The sequence below is a fragment of the Ornithodoros turicata genome, chromosome 8 (assembly GCF_037126465.1).
Source record: "Ornithodoros turicata isolate Travis chromosome 8, ASM3712646v1, whole genome shotgun sequence".
NCBI lineage: Eukaryota > Metazoa > Arthropoda > Arachnida > Ixodida > Argasidae > Ornithodoros > Ornithodoros turicata.
In genome coordinates, this window is record NC_088208.1 from 40,101,262 (window position 1) to 40,117,025 (window position 15,764).

The 15,764-nt window shown below is 45.1% G+C and overlaps 1 protein-coding gene across 1 annotated transcript; it reads right to left on the reverse strand.

Annotated features, from left to right (window-relative positions):
* Nucleotides 1–1,101: 1,101 nt before the first annotated feature.
* On the reverse strand, nt 1,102–14,835 carry LOC135367328 (ras GTPase-activating protein 3-like). The gene is made up of 20 exons (XM_064600542.1): nt 14,667–14,835; nt 14,061–14,181; nt 12,396–12,597; nt 11,609–11,688; nt 10,767–10,923; nt 10,622–10,689; nt 10,176–10,289; nt 8,723–8,873; nt 8,520–8,668; nt 8,282–8,396; nt 7,870–7,944; nt 7,551–7,781; nt 7,000–7,077; nt 6,794–6,877; nt 6,660–6,733; nt 4,430–4,536; nt 3,125–3,368; nt 2,444–2,595; nt 1,817–2,000; nt 1,102–1,262 (listed from the first exon to the last, which is right to left on the reverse strand). Exons 1-20 carry the CDS (start codon nt 14,797–14,799, stop codon nt 1,157–1,159), a joined length of 2,625 nt encoding a protein of 874 aa, XP_064456612.1. The 5' UTR covers nt 14,800–14,835; the 3' UTR covers nt 1,102–1,156.
* Between the last annotated feature and the right edge of the window lie 929 nt (nt 14,836–15,764).

Genomic DNA, 15,764 nt, shown 5'->3' on the forward strand with positions numbered 1-15,764 from the left:
GCCCGTTCACGTCCTTAGCTCGTGAACACGGTCGATAAAAACATTCCGAGGTTGTCCGGGCCTGGATCCAGGATCGGAATGTCGGCTGCAGCCGCCTCAACGACTAGCGCGAAATCACCGGCTCGAAAAACAAAAACATGCACACACACACATAAATGATAAGTACGTGAGAAAGCAATGACCTATGTACACAAGGTACGCCATGGGGTGGTCATCATCCGAGGGTCTTCCCTTTTTCAACCTCTCGTTTACCCAGAGGGGTGTTACCTGTACTTTAGTCTACCCCTACCCCTGCTTTTGTGGGGAACGCCCCTTTAGTTGCGAGACTCTATTTCTTTATTTACTCTATTTATTAAGGACTGGAATGCACTGCCTAGCGATCTCGTTGGCTCCAACTCTCTCTTGCCTCATTTATTCGTGGAATTGATGATTACTTTCTAAAAATGTAAACACACTGTTTTCTATTCTTGATGGTGTATCGGTACCTTTCTGGCAGCAAAGTGTCGTTTTGCTGTTGGTGCCTACTCCTGTTTAATGCGTGTTCAGCTGTTCGTTCAGTTATTGTTTAATTGTTATTTAAGTCTCGTTAATTTTGTTCTAATTCCGAGACGGTGGATTTACTTGTGCTGTACAATATGCTCATGACCTGTACATTTTCTTTTATTTTCACACTCCTGCAAATGACATCGTGGTGATGTCAGCAGTATCCCTTAAATAAATTAATTATTTGGTACCATCCCACAAACTGCGCCCTCGGGTCAGAAAGTTTGAATAAGAGTAGCGTTGTCTGCTTGTGATGTAGCGCTGTCAGCCAATCCGAGACAGGATTTTATGCTCTATGTCACCCATGTTGGTTTGGTCTCGGAGCACGACAGGGATGATTTCACTGGAGAGCTTCGCAATAGGAATTATGGAGAGGTATTAGGAAGCTTGTACACAATGTACTGCCAGCGGATTTCCGACCACCCAGACTGGCCAATAATGACAGCAGAGACCTTTGAGCAAGAGAAAGCAACTAGAAAATGTTTAGACTGCCGCTGCAGTGTAGCACTACAACATGTACCCTCAACTGGATGGGTGATGAATTAATGTACATGTATATATCGTAATAATGTAGCTGTGTATTAAATGTACATGTAACAAGCGACCGGAGGGGTCAGGTCTTTGCAAAGTCACCCATGAGTGGCCGTGAGGAGCTGAGTGCTTTCTGTTGATGGCAGGCAACCATGAGAAGGTAGTTGTCGTCCCCAATTGGAGCTTGCCTGGAGAGATGAGAAAAACAGCTTCTTTGGGGGCTCATCACTCGGCACTTGCTTTTATTAAAGCCAAGTTACTAAAAAAAGTAACTAGGTTGCAGTTACAGTTACCTCACAAAAATAGTAACTGAGCTACAGTTACTTTTTTTGAAATTGAACTAGTTACAGCTACAGTTACCACGTTGCATTTTAAACTGTCGAATAAGTGTATCTAAGAAAATTTGTCTTAGCCATTGTACTGCCCAAGCGTGATTAAGCAGAGGGTTTCCTATGGACCAGCATAAGGCCATTGGCATTAGTCTCAGGCCATTCTGGCTGTGTATGAGATGAGAAAATTCGTGCAATTCTTGCTTGGGGGAAAAGGGAACTGACTCAAAGTTACATTTTCCAGTTACTTTAAACAAAAGCAGTAACTAGCTACAGTTATAAGTTACATTTGTAGAAAAGTAACTAGTAGTTATATTTACGAGTTACCTTAGTTACTACCCAAGACTGCTTTTGTGTCCCCAGTGAAAGAAGTAGGGTGTAGAAGGCAGATCCTCCACAACTGTGTTACTCACTTTGAGCCGTACTGCGTCTGCCTGTAGAGGTTATGCCGATGCCGTTCGTGTTTCACCTCCATGGCTTCCACAAAGGTCTTAATGGAGATGAGAGTACCCAACAGGCTGCTGGGATCCTCCATTACAAGGGGTACACCTGCCTCTATCGCACCCTGGCCACCTTCCACTGCCCTTCGACACTTGTCTGTGCCAAAAAAAAAAAAAAAAAAAAAGGAACAGCTCAGAATATTGCCGGCGCCAAACAACTGATAGCGAGACCTGTCCGTTGCACGTTGGACACAAGAACTGCTGGTGGCACTGCAAAATGCAGGAAGACCATCACTGCCCATGGTTCCACGACAGTGCCAACAGCAGCCATTAACAACGAGAGAGTTAATAACACTGCTCTAATAGTACTACAGTGAAACCCGCGTAAAACATTCCATCATACGTGGATAGTACTACTGGTTGTCTTTTCAATCGCACATGGAGAGTGGTACTGGTACCTTTTGATCATACATAAATAGTACTCATAGTCTTTTTAACAATGTAATCATGAGGGTACTCATAGTCCTTTCCATCATACATACACACAGATACTAGTACTCACTCTTTCGACCACGCATCGGCGGCGCTATTATTACTTACCAATGAGGGCGTCTAGCCTGTGTATCTGTCCAACAAAGATGGAGTGTATGCGTTGCATCTCGCGGTCTGTGTCGATGACCACCTTGATGTCAGCCAGGTTGTAAACTGTGACGGGGCAACAGCCGTGTGCAGTCTCACTCTCTTCCTTACAGCTGCACAAGAAAGGAACGCCATCAAAGATTGCATTTCCAGAGATTGCGAGATTCCAATCCAATATTGCCACAGTCTGTTCGATATCTGTAGGAACTTCCAAATAACTCCAGTGCATTTGAACTCCTCGTCGCCTAAAACATGGTTTTGCTAGCGTGCTCTCTACAGAAATCTCTGGTCATGACGATGATGATAGTAGAAACTGTGGTGAGCAACAAACTTGTTCAAAGCTAGAATCATTCGAGTTAAGAAGAAGACATAAAATGTGTACGCTAAAATTAAGTAGTAAAAAAAAAGTAGTTGTATTCCAAAAACTCAAAATCCTTCAGATAACTTGCAGCACTTGAAAGGTTGTGCACCTTTGAAAATGGTGTAAGGGGACATGCACGCTGGTGTCAAATTATCCTATCCAGACTGCTTTCGCGTTAAATTAATAAAATTAAAAATCGATTAATAAATAACGAATGAATAAAATTAGCTCAAGTCCAATTAACGCAAGTTCCCCATATTTTTCCAACGGTTACAACTGACCATAGCCAGTGTCCCTTGAGAAAAGCGGCGGGATGGTAGGTGCGGATGCGGCAGCGGTTGAAGTAGCAGATGCGGTTGAGTATTGTCATCCATTCTTTCTCCTCCACGCAGTTGTTTGCCTGGATGTAGAGGTTGCGGCTGCGTTGGATCACCTGGAACACGTTCTTCATCTTGAAGGAGTCCTCGTGCAGCTTCTCCACGCCCAGGATGTCGCAGAGGGGAATGGTGCATAAGGGGCTGCAATCTGGCCGCAAAAATCCAAGCACTTGCATTAAATGGGTATTATGGCTAATCAATGTGAAGTTTTTCAGCAAAGGGGGAGGAAATTAGCATTGCTAAGGCCCTTCCTTTTCTGCGATTCCGCGATTCTGCAAAACTTTGCGGAATTGTCAGTCTGCCGCGGAATATGAGGTTTTGCGTAGAATTTTGCAGAAACCGCGTGGTTAACTCAGTTTATGCGCGAGATGAACGGACTTTGCTCGCGCCGGGTCGGCTTACGTTGCAGCATAGATGTGCCAACCGGATAAGGCCACCAGGCCATGATATGGCCCCATTTGTGTGCTGGAACAACCCTCTAACATATTGGGATTCTGGAGTGGAATGCAAACGCTGACCCCTGCTTTGGTGTACATAGCTGTCAGGTACCTCTGTGTGACAGTAAACTCTGTACATGCAGAGAGGTCACTTAGCAAGTACAATTTGATAGTCAGTGACAAACGTCATTCCTTCTCAGAAGAAAGTACAATGCACCTTGTTATGCTAAGTCACAACAGTTTTTGGAGTTGTAACCATGTTCCTCCACACTAAGAGCTAACAGAGAGTATTTTCTGTCTGAACTAGGGCAATTTGCCTTTTACCGCGGAAAATTGCAGAATTCATAGTTCCCTGCTGCGGAATTCAGGATTTGCCGCAGCAGAAAAAGAAGGGCCTTAAGCATTGCTCATATTGAAAGTAATGCAGCTCTGATAATCAGCAGCAACCACTTTCACTGCTCCTCGGCCAGATTACCACCACGTTGGCACATTCAGCCGTGTCAGTGCCAGCAGTATCAGTTGCGTCTAGCATTGCAGTCGTGACTGATCGGGTTTAGCCGCGCAAATGTCCCCGATCGATTGAAATCCTTACATAATTCTGTCATATATCGAATATTCCGCAATTCAGCAGGTTCCGCGAGACATGGTCAATCCTGCGAAATTGTGGGTTTGCGGAAAGCTAGGGGGTTCTAGCCACGAATTGTGAATAGAATTAAAATTTTTGGGAAATCTTACTTCGATCTAAAAATTAAATTATGCTCTAAAATGTTACCTTTTGCCTTGGCATAGTAGAGCTCCTTTGTTGTGAGACAGAAGTAGCGTCGCTTGAAATTCTTCAGCCCCAATTTCTTCCTGCCTTGAGCTCTTTTTGTCATGATCCTGAGAAAAACAGAATGCAAATGATCAGAAATATCATGCAAGATCCCATTCAAGTCCTTTCAAGGACATTGTCAGGAGCACTTTTAAGCATTCCCCACTGTCTGCACTATGCAGGATGCAAATGCTACTTACTGGGAACAGGTCCAAGAGCAGAAATAGAGAACAGACAGAGAGAGAGAAATGTTAGGCATACATTTGCATGAACAGTATCAGGATTAGACAGTTTAGCGGCACAGTGCAGTAGTGTTACAATATTATGGTACAGTACCTTACTATGGTAAAGGCGTAGTACAGTATCATAATTTCTTGGAACTTTCAGTGCAGTCTTTAAAATCAGAGCTAGACAGAGAAAAAGCAGCAGACAGCACTGACTAACAGCAAATAAATTTCACCATCCCCCAACCAAGACAGCAATATGCTACGACAGTACGTCTCTACGCATGGGAGAAAGAAAAGGTTGGAGAAAGCATGTGATAAAGCGTCTGTCCACTCAGAGAGCAGCAATAAGGGGGTATTTGCAGACAGGCCACAACACTATGGTGAAAAAGATGAAGCAATGTGGTTCTCACGTGCAGTTGTTGTGGTACCTTATTTGAGAGTGATCCAATGAGACCGTTCTACATGCACAAGAGGCAAGGGAAAAGCTGAGGGACTGCACGAAAGGCTGACCTACTTTCATAGCATATAGGATATGTGCCACGCTAATCGAAGGCCTAGTGGAAAGGCCCTAATCGTAAGATCAGTGCTCAGTGCAAATTGTGCCCATTATGTTCTGTTCCAACTGCTGTTTTCTGTTTTCATTTGATCACATCTGTTTCACGTTCGCTCAGCGTGCATCCGCAAAAGGACTGAATGCCGCCGGCTAGACTATAGAGGGAATTATTTCCGCCGGCGCAGAGTAGCACAGTTACATGGGACTATACCTGTGCCTTTAGGTGGTGGTTCATCAGCATCAGGAATGATCATGAGTAAAGCCTCCAACTTTCCGCGATTCCGCGAAATTTCGTGGAAATGACGATTTTCCGCAGAATCGCCTTTTTCCCGCGGAAACTCCGCGGAATGCCGTAATTCACTGTGCAATTAATAATTTAAGCTCCCTTAGTCAATAATGCCTATTAGATCTAAAAAAGCCCTCCGCTAAAAAAAGCTTCGTGCTAAAAAAAAAAGACTTGCTTCGAGCGATGCCTGCAAAAGGCGCCGATGGCAGACGCGCGAGAAGCGCGAGTCACATGGCACGATTCACCTCTCCCCGCGTGCTGTAAAGAAATGAGAAAGGGTCAGTGTGCACGTGCATTCGGGCAACGGCGAAGATGGAGAACGAACGCCTTCGTATTCGTACGATGTCATGTCGCACCTTAGGAAGAAAACTGCGCGGGATCGCACTCGGGAATACAGAAACGCCCTATTCTATGAGGACGGAGGCATCCTTTTTTGCAAGATGTGCGCTAAGTCTGTCGACCATCGACGTAAATCTACGATCGACGACCACGTAGTGAGCAACAGGCACCGCATGAACGCCGACAAGTTGAAGCGAAGGCAGGAAGGAACGCAGCGAGGCAATAACGTTGCTGCTGGTTGCTCTGGACTGCAGCAGCGTGACGTAAGATTGCAGACGCTGGACTCTGTGGTCACAGCCCCGGAAGCAAGAATGGACGTTGTTACGGAATTTCTGGAAGCACTCATTGCCGCTGATATTCCGCTGGAAAAGGTTGGACGCCCCAAAATAAGGAATTTCTTCGAGACGCGAGTTACCAACGGCAGGGTTCGATACCGGGGCCGAACGCGCTTTGCCGTCGAATACAGAGCTGTGCGAGAAACACGAAGCTTGGCGTGCTGCGTGGGTCGACAGTGTCGGTGGTGGTCGACGAAAATAACGTGGTTAACAGAAAATAAAGGTGTGTTCATCTCTTTGAGGTACTGACTGGCTTGATCTGAGTGCATCTGCTTCCAAATATGCATTTGTGCCGCACTTGCAGAATGGCGCGGAATTTGCGATTTTTACTCGCGGACGCCCGCGGATTTGACATTGGAGCCCCGTGGAAAAATTATTTTTCCACCACGGAAAGTTGGAGCCTTTAATCATGAGGAATGGCTGAAAGGCTTAAGAAAACTACGGTACTCACCCCTCTTTGAGCACAATGGATGGCGTGTCCAAGTTCCTCATAGGCACGTCTTTCAGGGATATCAACTCTAAATACTGCAATATAAATACTCAATTGACATAAAATGAAATAAAAATACTCGCTTCGTATCCCACCTGCCTGACGCTCTCTTTGTGCTCTTCTGTTATCAAGTTTTCGTAGAATTCTTTCATGTAGTCTTCTTTGTAGAAAGGCTGTGCCTGAAATTTAAAAATAGGGCCTCGAACTACAACAAAACAACCAGGCGACTTTTGGGCACTTGGGCACCGGATATTCGGACAACACAGTCGTGACCAGCTGACGAGGAAGGAGAGTGACTTACCGAAGAAGAGCTCACAATGTTGCCCATTGTCTGGATTGACTTTGAAACCAACGTTAAGCTCCTCTTAGCTTGTTCGCCCTGAAAAATGAATTTGGACCGTGACTCAACTGCAGAAAACCTGGACTTGCGTGGTCGACGTAACTGCATAGTTACACTACTTGCTAGCGTTTGGTTCAATTGCGTAGATTTGGGCAAGTTGGTGAAGATCCACGGCACAGAAAACGATGCAGAGACGAGGACAGATGGAAGTGTCAGATATTTGTGCGCTTCTATCTGTCTTCGTCTCTGCGTCGTTTACCCGTGTCATAGCTTTTGGTTCTTCCACCAACCAGCTTGGCCAAAGCGGGTGGGACAATGAAAAAACCATGACGACTTTTCCGTAGCAGAGGGACTTTTGGTTTGACCATTATGAGCTCACTTTAAAATGGTTTTCGTGAACTGTTCAGTGGTACGATGCGCGTCACATAAAAATATCTCGGGTTTTGGGCAATCCCATAATGCCTTGCTCCTCGACGATATCGCTGACAGCGGTTTTATGAGCGTAGGCTTACAATGGGCTCGGAACAGAGCTCGAAGAGTTTGGGGCCGAGGATGGCAGCTGCAAAGAAGCGCAGGAAGAGGAAGACCGAGATGATGGAGTACTGGACCTCCTTGCGCCCAGGAAAGTGGTCAGCTGCCAGGTCGCGCAGCATGGCAAACAAGTCACAAAGCTCCCAGGGACAGGCGACCCACGACCGAGTGATTGCAGACAGCGCCTCGTTCACGTAGCGCCTCAGGTTTGCCTGCACGTAACATCTGTATTTGTACCGAAACAATAAATGTTGTCTGGCAACCCTTAGAGGGGTAAAAAACACAGTCATCAAAACACACCTCGTTTGCTTTTCGGCATTCCTTGTCCCGAAGCCGTGACGGGTCGATTTCGCAAGGCAGGTGCTCGGACAAAATCTGAATGATACAGAAGAATCCTTTACCCTGTGGTGTGCACTTTTCCTTACATAAACATTTAAGTGTATGGGAATATAATTCAGCGTGTCCTTTAGCTCAATTTGCAAACTGTAGCAGTAAATGAACAAAAAAATGAAATTAAACTGAAAGTCTGTCGAGTGTGAAAAACGCACGATTAGGTGGAAAGTTGCGTATCAACTTCTGTACAGACAAGAAGCAAGTTGATTACCCAGAGGCAAACTGTTAATTCAATTCAGTGCCCATTAAGTGAATCAATTATTCGAATGATTACTCAGAAGCAAATTGTATTCAAGGCCACTAGAGAGAATGACGATACCTTTGCAACGACAACCTTGAGAGTATCTTGCAGGTACAATATCCCCGTCAGTTTCATGTACTCGTCAACACACTTGGTGACCAACGTGTTGCCGCGGAAGATGGTGTGGGGATCCCTGAAGAAAGATGATACCCAGCATGAATCACACTTCCAAACACATTTTTGTACCTATGCGCGTGGCTGTACAAGTTACCCTTAATGCATGATGGCAACAACAACAACTTGGATGTCGACTCACGTGACTTTAGAAAGCTCCCAGCTTGCCAGGGACCTGAGCAGAGGAAGCACAGAGCTGCGACCCTTGAAGATCTTCACCAGCGGCTGAGCAGCATCCTCTTTGTGTTGCACCATTTCACCCAGGACATAAGCCGCGCTCGATGTCACGGGCTGAAACACCCCGCTTAATGCAGCGCTTCCGCAGTGTCCGCCATCTGAACTCACCCTGACAGTGGGAGACATGAGGAGAAGCTCACGGAGATCGTAGTAGAACTGACTAGAGAAGACGCTGTCCGACGTGAAGAACAGTTTGAGCCGCAGTGAGCCCAGGTCGCCCTTGCTGGGCTTCGGCCACTCGCGCGGTTGCAACAGGTACCTATTTAACGGGCATCGGAGATATATTTATTTATTTTTATTTATTATTTCAAAACCCAAGAGACCACTAGGGGTCATGAAAAGGGGTCATACGAAAGGGTCTGTTGCATCAGATTCCAATTCCTTCCACAATTTTTTTCCTTTTTGGCTGCAGCACATGGTGCAAACTATAACTAGGGCCTCACTTTTTAGGGTTAAACCCGTATCAGCCCGATATTTACCCCCCAAACGAAATCTGTAAAATTCGGGTTTAACCTGAATCTACCCGAAAACATCTGGGTCGCGTGGCACACTCATAAGCGTGCATTAAAATAAAGTATGATAACATTGCTAAACATTAGTTCCATGTTAAGACAAATTTTTATTAAACAAAAAGAAATCACCCGAATACACCCGAATTCCTGACGACAGAATATGCCGTAATGGGATTTAACCCGAATACACCCGAATTTTCAAATGAAAAATATCACCCGATATTTACCCCCCGAATTTGACCAAAAATAAAACCCGAAAAAGTCAGGCCCTAACTATAACAAGCACTCTCACTGAAGAACGACGATTGCAGCAGACGACGGGATTGCCGAAACGCTAGTAACAGGGTCTGAGGAAGTCGTGCGTGTGTGCCATTTCATTTATCTTTTAAGGAGTCGGGGCCAGGGAGGTTATGAACAGTTGAAATAGGGTTGAAACAGGCATTTTCGACAACTACGATGTTTCAACTGCTATATTTTAACTGTACATGTCTCCAGGCTTGTTTTGTGTTTGCCCCCCTTTGTATGTTCAGAGCCTGAAGTTTTCGGGAAATATTTTTTTCTAAATTCGTGGGGTAAAAATCGGGCAAATAAACGTGCGCTCTAAATTCACGCGAATTCGGGTGAAAAAAGCTTCCAGTATACTAAATTCGGGGAGAAATCGGTCTCAGTTACTCAAACTAACTGTGCTGGTTTGGTACAAACGGTGATGTAACAGCATTCTACAGACGTCTCAGTGAGGGCAATTTGCTGGGTCAAAATCGGGTTTCACCCTAAAGAGGTAACCTTCACTTCGGGGTGCAAGGGTGTGCCGACATTCCCCTGTAAAGTGTGTGGGAGGACCCAGAGAAATCCTCTGGCAGCACAGCCAGTATTCAAACCCACCACCTTGGGCTACCCACAACGAGAGGACGCTATAATTTGCTCGACCATGCCGCTGCTCCTCTAGCAAGATTACCAGGGAAAAGGGTAGAATGCAAACTGTCGCATCCAAGCCCCTTCAGAGAACACACCCTATTCATCGAACAAAATACTGGAAACTTGAGACTGACCAAGCTTCGTGCCCTCTCTCCAGGTCCAAGTCCTTGAGTGGAATCCTCACCTCACCGAGGAACATGCTGCCAAACATGCCACCCACAACACTTATGTCATGGTTCAAGGACACCCTGCAAAATTGATGCAGACAACCGTGAGTTTCATTTGTTGCTAGAAGTGCCCGTAAAGTGGAGGATTAAACAATATATTTTGCGTGTTCTAGATCGCCCAGAGAGTCAAGGCACAAAATGTTGAACTTCCATACATTTTTTTATTTTATTTTTTCCCAATGAACCCGCAACATTTCACAGTTTGTTTCTCCAACAGTTGGTGATCTCATCATGTGCTCTGATGTCTGGCACAGCCCCTGAACAGTATACTGATTGCTTTTATCGGCACCTTTGCTCGGCTCGGCACCTTAGAGGTGCCGAGTGAATCTATATTTCCCTCCGTAAGAACTCACCTGAGCTCCAAAGAGCTGAACTCGTCCTGAATTGAGCGAGTTTGCTTGTCCGTCCTCTGAGGTTTGAGCTGAAACAGGTTTTCGTCATGTCAAGGCAAGTATTCAGAGACAGGATCAGAATTGTTTAGAGCAAATGGAAGCATACATCGAAGAGGAAGACGTCTTCAAAGCGTGGGCAGATGGTCTTGCGACGGACTTTGCTCTTGCGCGCTTCCTGCTTGCACTGACCGTTGCATAGGGTTACCTGTGCGTACGGATTGCACGACCCGTTCACCAGGTTCAGGTCTGAACATTCGGTCACCCTGCAACCGGAAAGGGTGTCAGCAAATCAGTCATGGGTAAGTTAATAAGAAAAGTAACTAGAATAATTAAGTTACAGTTGCCCTACAAAAATAGTAACTGAGTTAGTTATAATTTTTGAAATGTAACTAGTTACAGATACATTTACCACATTTGAGAAACTTAGTTACGTTATATGGTTACAGTTTAAAAAGTCAAATAAGTGTAACTAAACAAATTGTCTTAGCGATTGTACTGTCCAAGCGTAATTATACCGCGTTATGAACGGAGGATTTCCAACGGACCAGTTTAAAGGCCGTGGTAGTTAGTCTAAGGCTGGGTGCGTATGATATGACAAAATTCGTGGAATTCCTGCTCGGGAAAACTGGCAGGGCATTCGAAGCCTGGACAAAATTTCGATACAGAACTGACGCGTGAAAAATATTGCAATACCTGAGTAATGTAGTTAGTTACATTTTACAGCTACTTTAAAGGTGGTAACTAGTCATAGTTACTTTTTGTAGAAAAGTAACTAGTTACTGTTACTAGTCACTACCCAAGACTGGCCGGCATTTTGGTAAAAGTTTCACGCAAATCAGACGATCAGGTGCTGATGAGGCAAACAAAGAAAAGTGGCTTAAAGTTATATTCTAGTAGAGACAGTTGAGTCTTCTAAATCAACGACATGATGACGAAGAGGCATCCCACCTGACAGAAAGCCTTGCACAGGGGCCATAGATGGAAGACTTGGATGACGGCTCCAGGCATATCACAATATGAGCTTTGCCCTGAAAAAACAATGTTGGCAAGACGACAGCTCTGAAGGTATGCTGCAAACATTTGTCTTATTTCTCATAAATGTTACCACAGACTGCTGCAAATTTTGCCCAAGTACAATCCATGAGGTCATAACCACATGCCCAGCCAATCCAATCCAACTCTCTCTACTGCACTCTGGAACAACGGCAGGAACACTTTGCGAATACTCGCACATTTGTGTGCAACACCACGCGTAATGACCAGGGATCGCAACTGGTATTTTTTTTCGTTCCGGTTCGGGTTTAGCTCTGCTGAACCGAAATTATCAGCTTGAACCGGTTCAGGTATATCGGTTCGGGTTCGGCTCAGAGAGAACCCCCCGCACATACAAAACAAAGACAAAAAAAATCAGTCAGTGGTCGGGACATTTACAGGGATTGGAAACGTTACTTTTTTTGGTCCCGGTTTAACCGGTCAGTAGTACAATTATTTCACCTCTGAACCGATTCCCGAACCAGTAACCGTATGAATTTTTTTTTTGTTCAGTTCCGGTTCGGTTCAGGACAAGCAAAAAAATTGTTCGGGTTCGGTTCATCAGAAAATGACGTTTTTTTCAGTTTTCGGTTCAGGTTCAGTTCCGGTTCCGATCCCCGGTAATGACACGACGAAAATGTGCGAGTGAACTGTCGTGAATGCCACCACTCTCCAAAGGTCTGCAAACATTGTGCTGTCGTACCTGGACTTCAGAATCTGCGTCCACGGGCAAGATGGGGAACCAGCTGTCTTTTCCATAGTACTTGTCCATGCCTTTCTTCTTGATGGTCACCTTGCCCAGGGTCTTGTCCTTGTTGGAAGCACGCTCCCTCTCCACAACATAGACCGAGAAGTAACGGAACTCGCGAGGAATCTCGAACTGAAAGTCCTCACCGAAGAAAGAACTGCAATGGCAGAAACAAACTTCAGAAACTTCTCTTTATGTTGGACGTCACTCTGATGTGGCAAGATTGCAAGAGTTGCTGTATTAGCTCCAATACTGCCAATTATTCAGGCTGACACTAACACACGCGGGTTAACCATGTTAATACTGCTAACGGTGGTTCTGCCATCGCACCAATGAGTATATCTCTCCTCTGCACCAGAATGCAGAATGTCAACCTTGTTGTAGCCTTCCAATTCCCAGACTTTTCCAGGCTTTCACCGACTATATCAAGCGAATTCCCCGACCAAAACAAAAGGAAACTCTGTGTCTGTTTCTACATTTTGATACAGGTAGCTGATCATTTATATATTGAGTTCAGAGAAACAGAATACAAATACAAATTTCTCGTTACTGTTAAAGAAAACCAATGTTTTCACGCAGTAGGCGGACCTGATACTGTGCCTCATTCATGGCCCTTGTCTCTCTCTCTCTTTGTTTTATAGGTTACTTAGTGACACTGCCTCACTTTTCGGCCTCTGAGCTTGTCGTATTGGTGAACCGTCACCCATTGCAGCGTTGGTGTGGCATAGCCGCTCAACCACACTCATCAGCACTCTCAATTCGCTGCATATCATCGTGGCACTTGTCTGGGACTTCAGCTGCTTTTTGGCAGCTTCCCTGACAATCCTCTGACTTTTCCAGTCACATAAAAATCCCCTGACAATCACCTGTTTTCCAGGTTGGTAGACACCTTTAAATGGTATCTTATCAACCCCCACATTGTTGTCTGTGGAATGCCGGTCAGTTGACCGAGTTAAGTCGTATGAGCAATCATGGTAAAAAAATGGTCAATTAAAAGAGCCAGGAAAACTGAAAAAAAAAGAGGAAATGTGGAACATGCAGATTTTCCTGCTATAACCTGCCATGCATTTATGTAACATTATGTCTGATCAAAACGGCCAAAAACAATATTTTCTCACAACCAGAGTGTCCCTACAGAACAGAAACTAAAGCAACTGAAGCTCCTTTATTTGCTCAAAGTTGGCAGGCCAAAGTTGGCTGACATCTGCAAGCACTTCTATGTTGCTGCCACATTCAGAAATGTACACAGAACCAGAACAAAATGGGAAACGTGCTAGCCTGACTTTCCACAGTCCTGCTATTCATAGAATATTTAAAAAGCCAGCAGACGACAGTGACACCGCTGCCACCTATGAACCGACAAAAGAACTCGAATTTCCAGAGAAGCACTCTGTCAATGAGAGACGAATGCTTTTTGCTAAACAACATGCCCATCGCAACTGATACTTTAATTTTCCTCGCGTTGTAATATTATCACCTCATTATGTCGGGCATTTTCAGTGAGGTGTCGACTTTTTTTTTTTTTTTCCGTCTTCAGAATAGTTATCGTCTGGAGGCTTCCGTGAAACGAACATGATGCACTTTACAGAAAGGGAACATTCCGTGGGAAATAAATCTTACTTGGCAGTTTTCTCTCGTGCTGTGGTTCGAAAGATCTCTTCTTGATCCAGCTTAATTGCACAGTACACATCTCGTACCTCGTTTGCCCCATGGCTTCTGCGGGGCAGATTCTTGGCTTCACCTGCGTAATCAATTTTCGACTTTTCGCATACTAAGTTTAATCGAGTCAAACACTCGGCGGATCGAATCCCTTCAGTGAGCTCACTTTGCAAGACGAAAGTCTGGTGTAATTACACAACCCATCCATGTACCTCATTGAGAAAACTTTCCGTACAACTTTCATGAATGAATGACAAAAACTTTCCTCAATCGCTCACGCTCAAGGTCGTCGTTTGTTCATAGTGAGACCCGACGGCCGTACCTGTCGCTACGCGGGTCGTACAGCAACAAATTCGCTACCTACAAAGATGTTCAACGCGGTGAATAGCGTCAAAGGAGTAATTGCTCTTGAGACACGATAAAGCTATGGCAACCTGTTGGATAGGCCTACTTCGCGAACGTAAGTCGTTAGCGCCAGTCAATGCTCAGAATTACTCGGCAACCGAAAGAGGACAGACGTCAGCCTGTAGGTCAAGGGGAAATGTTACTACAATAAAGAAAACTTACCTATTACAACACGTAACCGTTCTATTACTCTCACATCATCATCAACCGCCATATTCCATGTTTCACGGCTCCAAATCTCGCAGAGAGGCGAGAGTTTTCGAGACTGGTGAGAGAGTGAGAGAGCTCCATTCATGAGCAGGAGACAAGTCGTGGAGAAGGATGTGCGTAAAAAAAACGAAGATAAAAAGGAAAAGATGTCACGTGCTCCGTGTATGTAAACCTGTAAGCATACAATAAAGTATGAACTGAGTTCGCACGTCGTGCTTTGGCCCAGATAACGTCTACGTTCCCTGCCTGTGCTTTATTTTTCGTGTCAAAAGTTTGCAGAGAGATTTCTCATGAGCTCATGAGTCACAAGCCGTTGTCACCGTTGTTTCCAAGCGTTTCCGGATCTCACGGGTGAGCGGGGGCGCGTAGTGATAGGTGATAGTAGAGGAGAGAAAAAAAAAGCTGCAATTGATGACGTAGACATGTATAGGCGTCAATCCTTGGAATGCCATGCTGCCATGCACTTATCTGTTTATGCCACATCCGCTGGGCAGGGAGTGAGAATCTGGGGTGAATGAACAACTAGGAGCCTCCGATTGTGGCAACATAGCAGTAGCGGTAGCAGTACAGTAGTATACGTAGGTAGTACCTCCCCCCGCTTTTCTCTCAACATGTGTTATTTTCATGCACATGTTCAGACTGCGTGTGTTACTCGACAGCTAAAGGAGGAAACGTGTGACATGCTATTCTCATGACGAATAACCCCGAATTATGTCTTTTGTTTATCTTTCGAATTTAAGAAGGCATTGGTCCGAAAAAAGAGCGTGTTGTATATGGGGCTTACGTGATGTTGCAGCTCGCATCAATGACGTCAGAAAAGCACGCGTAGCAATCATTGTTATTGGCTGTTAGTAGCACGTGACTACTCCCAATGTCTAAGGGAACCAGCTGCCTTGAGTGGCGGGACCAGGCGGAACCCCTCGTCATGACGTCACAGCAACTACAGTCCGCGGGGGGATTCACGAATCTCATATGTTTTACGTCACTTTTTCTTTGTCTGCTAGGGTTGTAAATCTAGGAGGAGTTATGCCATCGGTTTCCTCTGGCCAA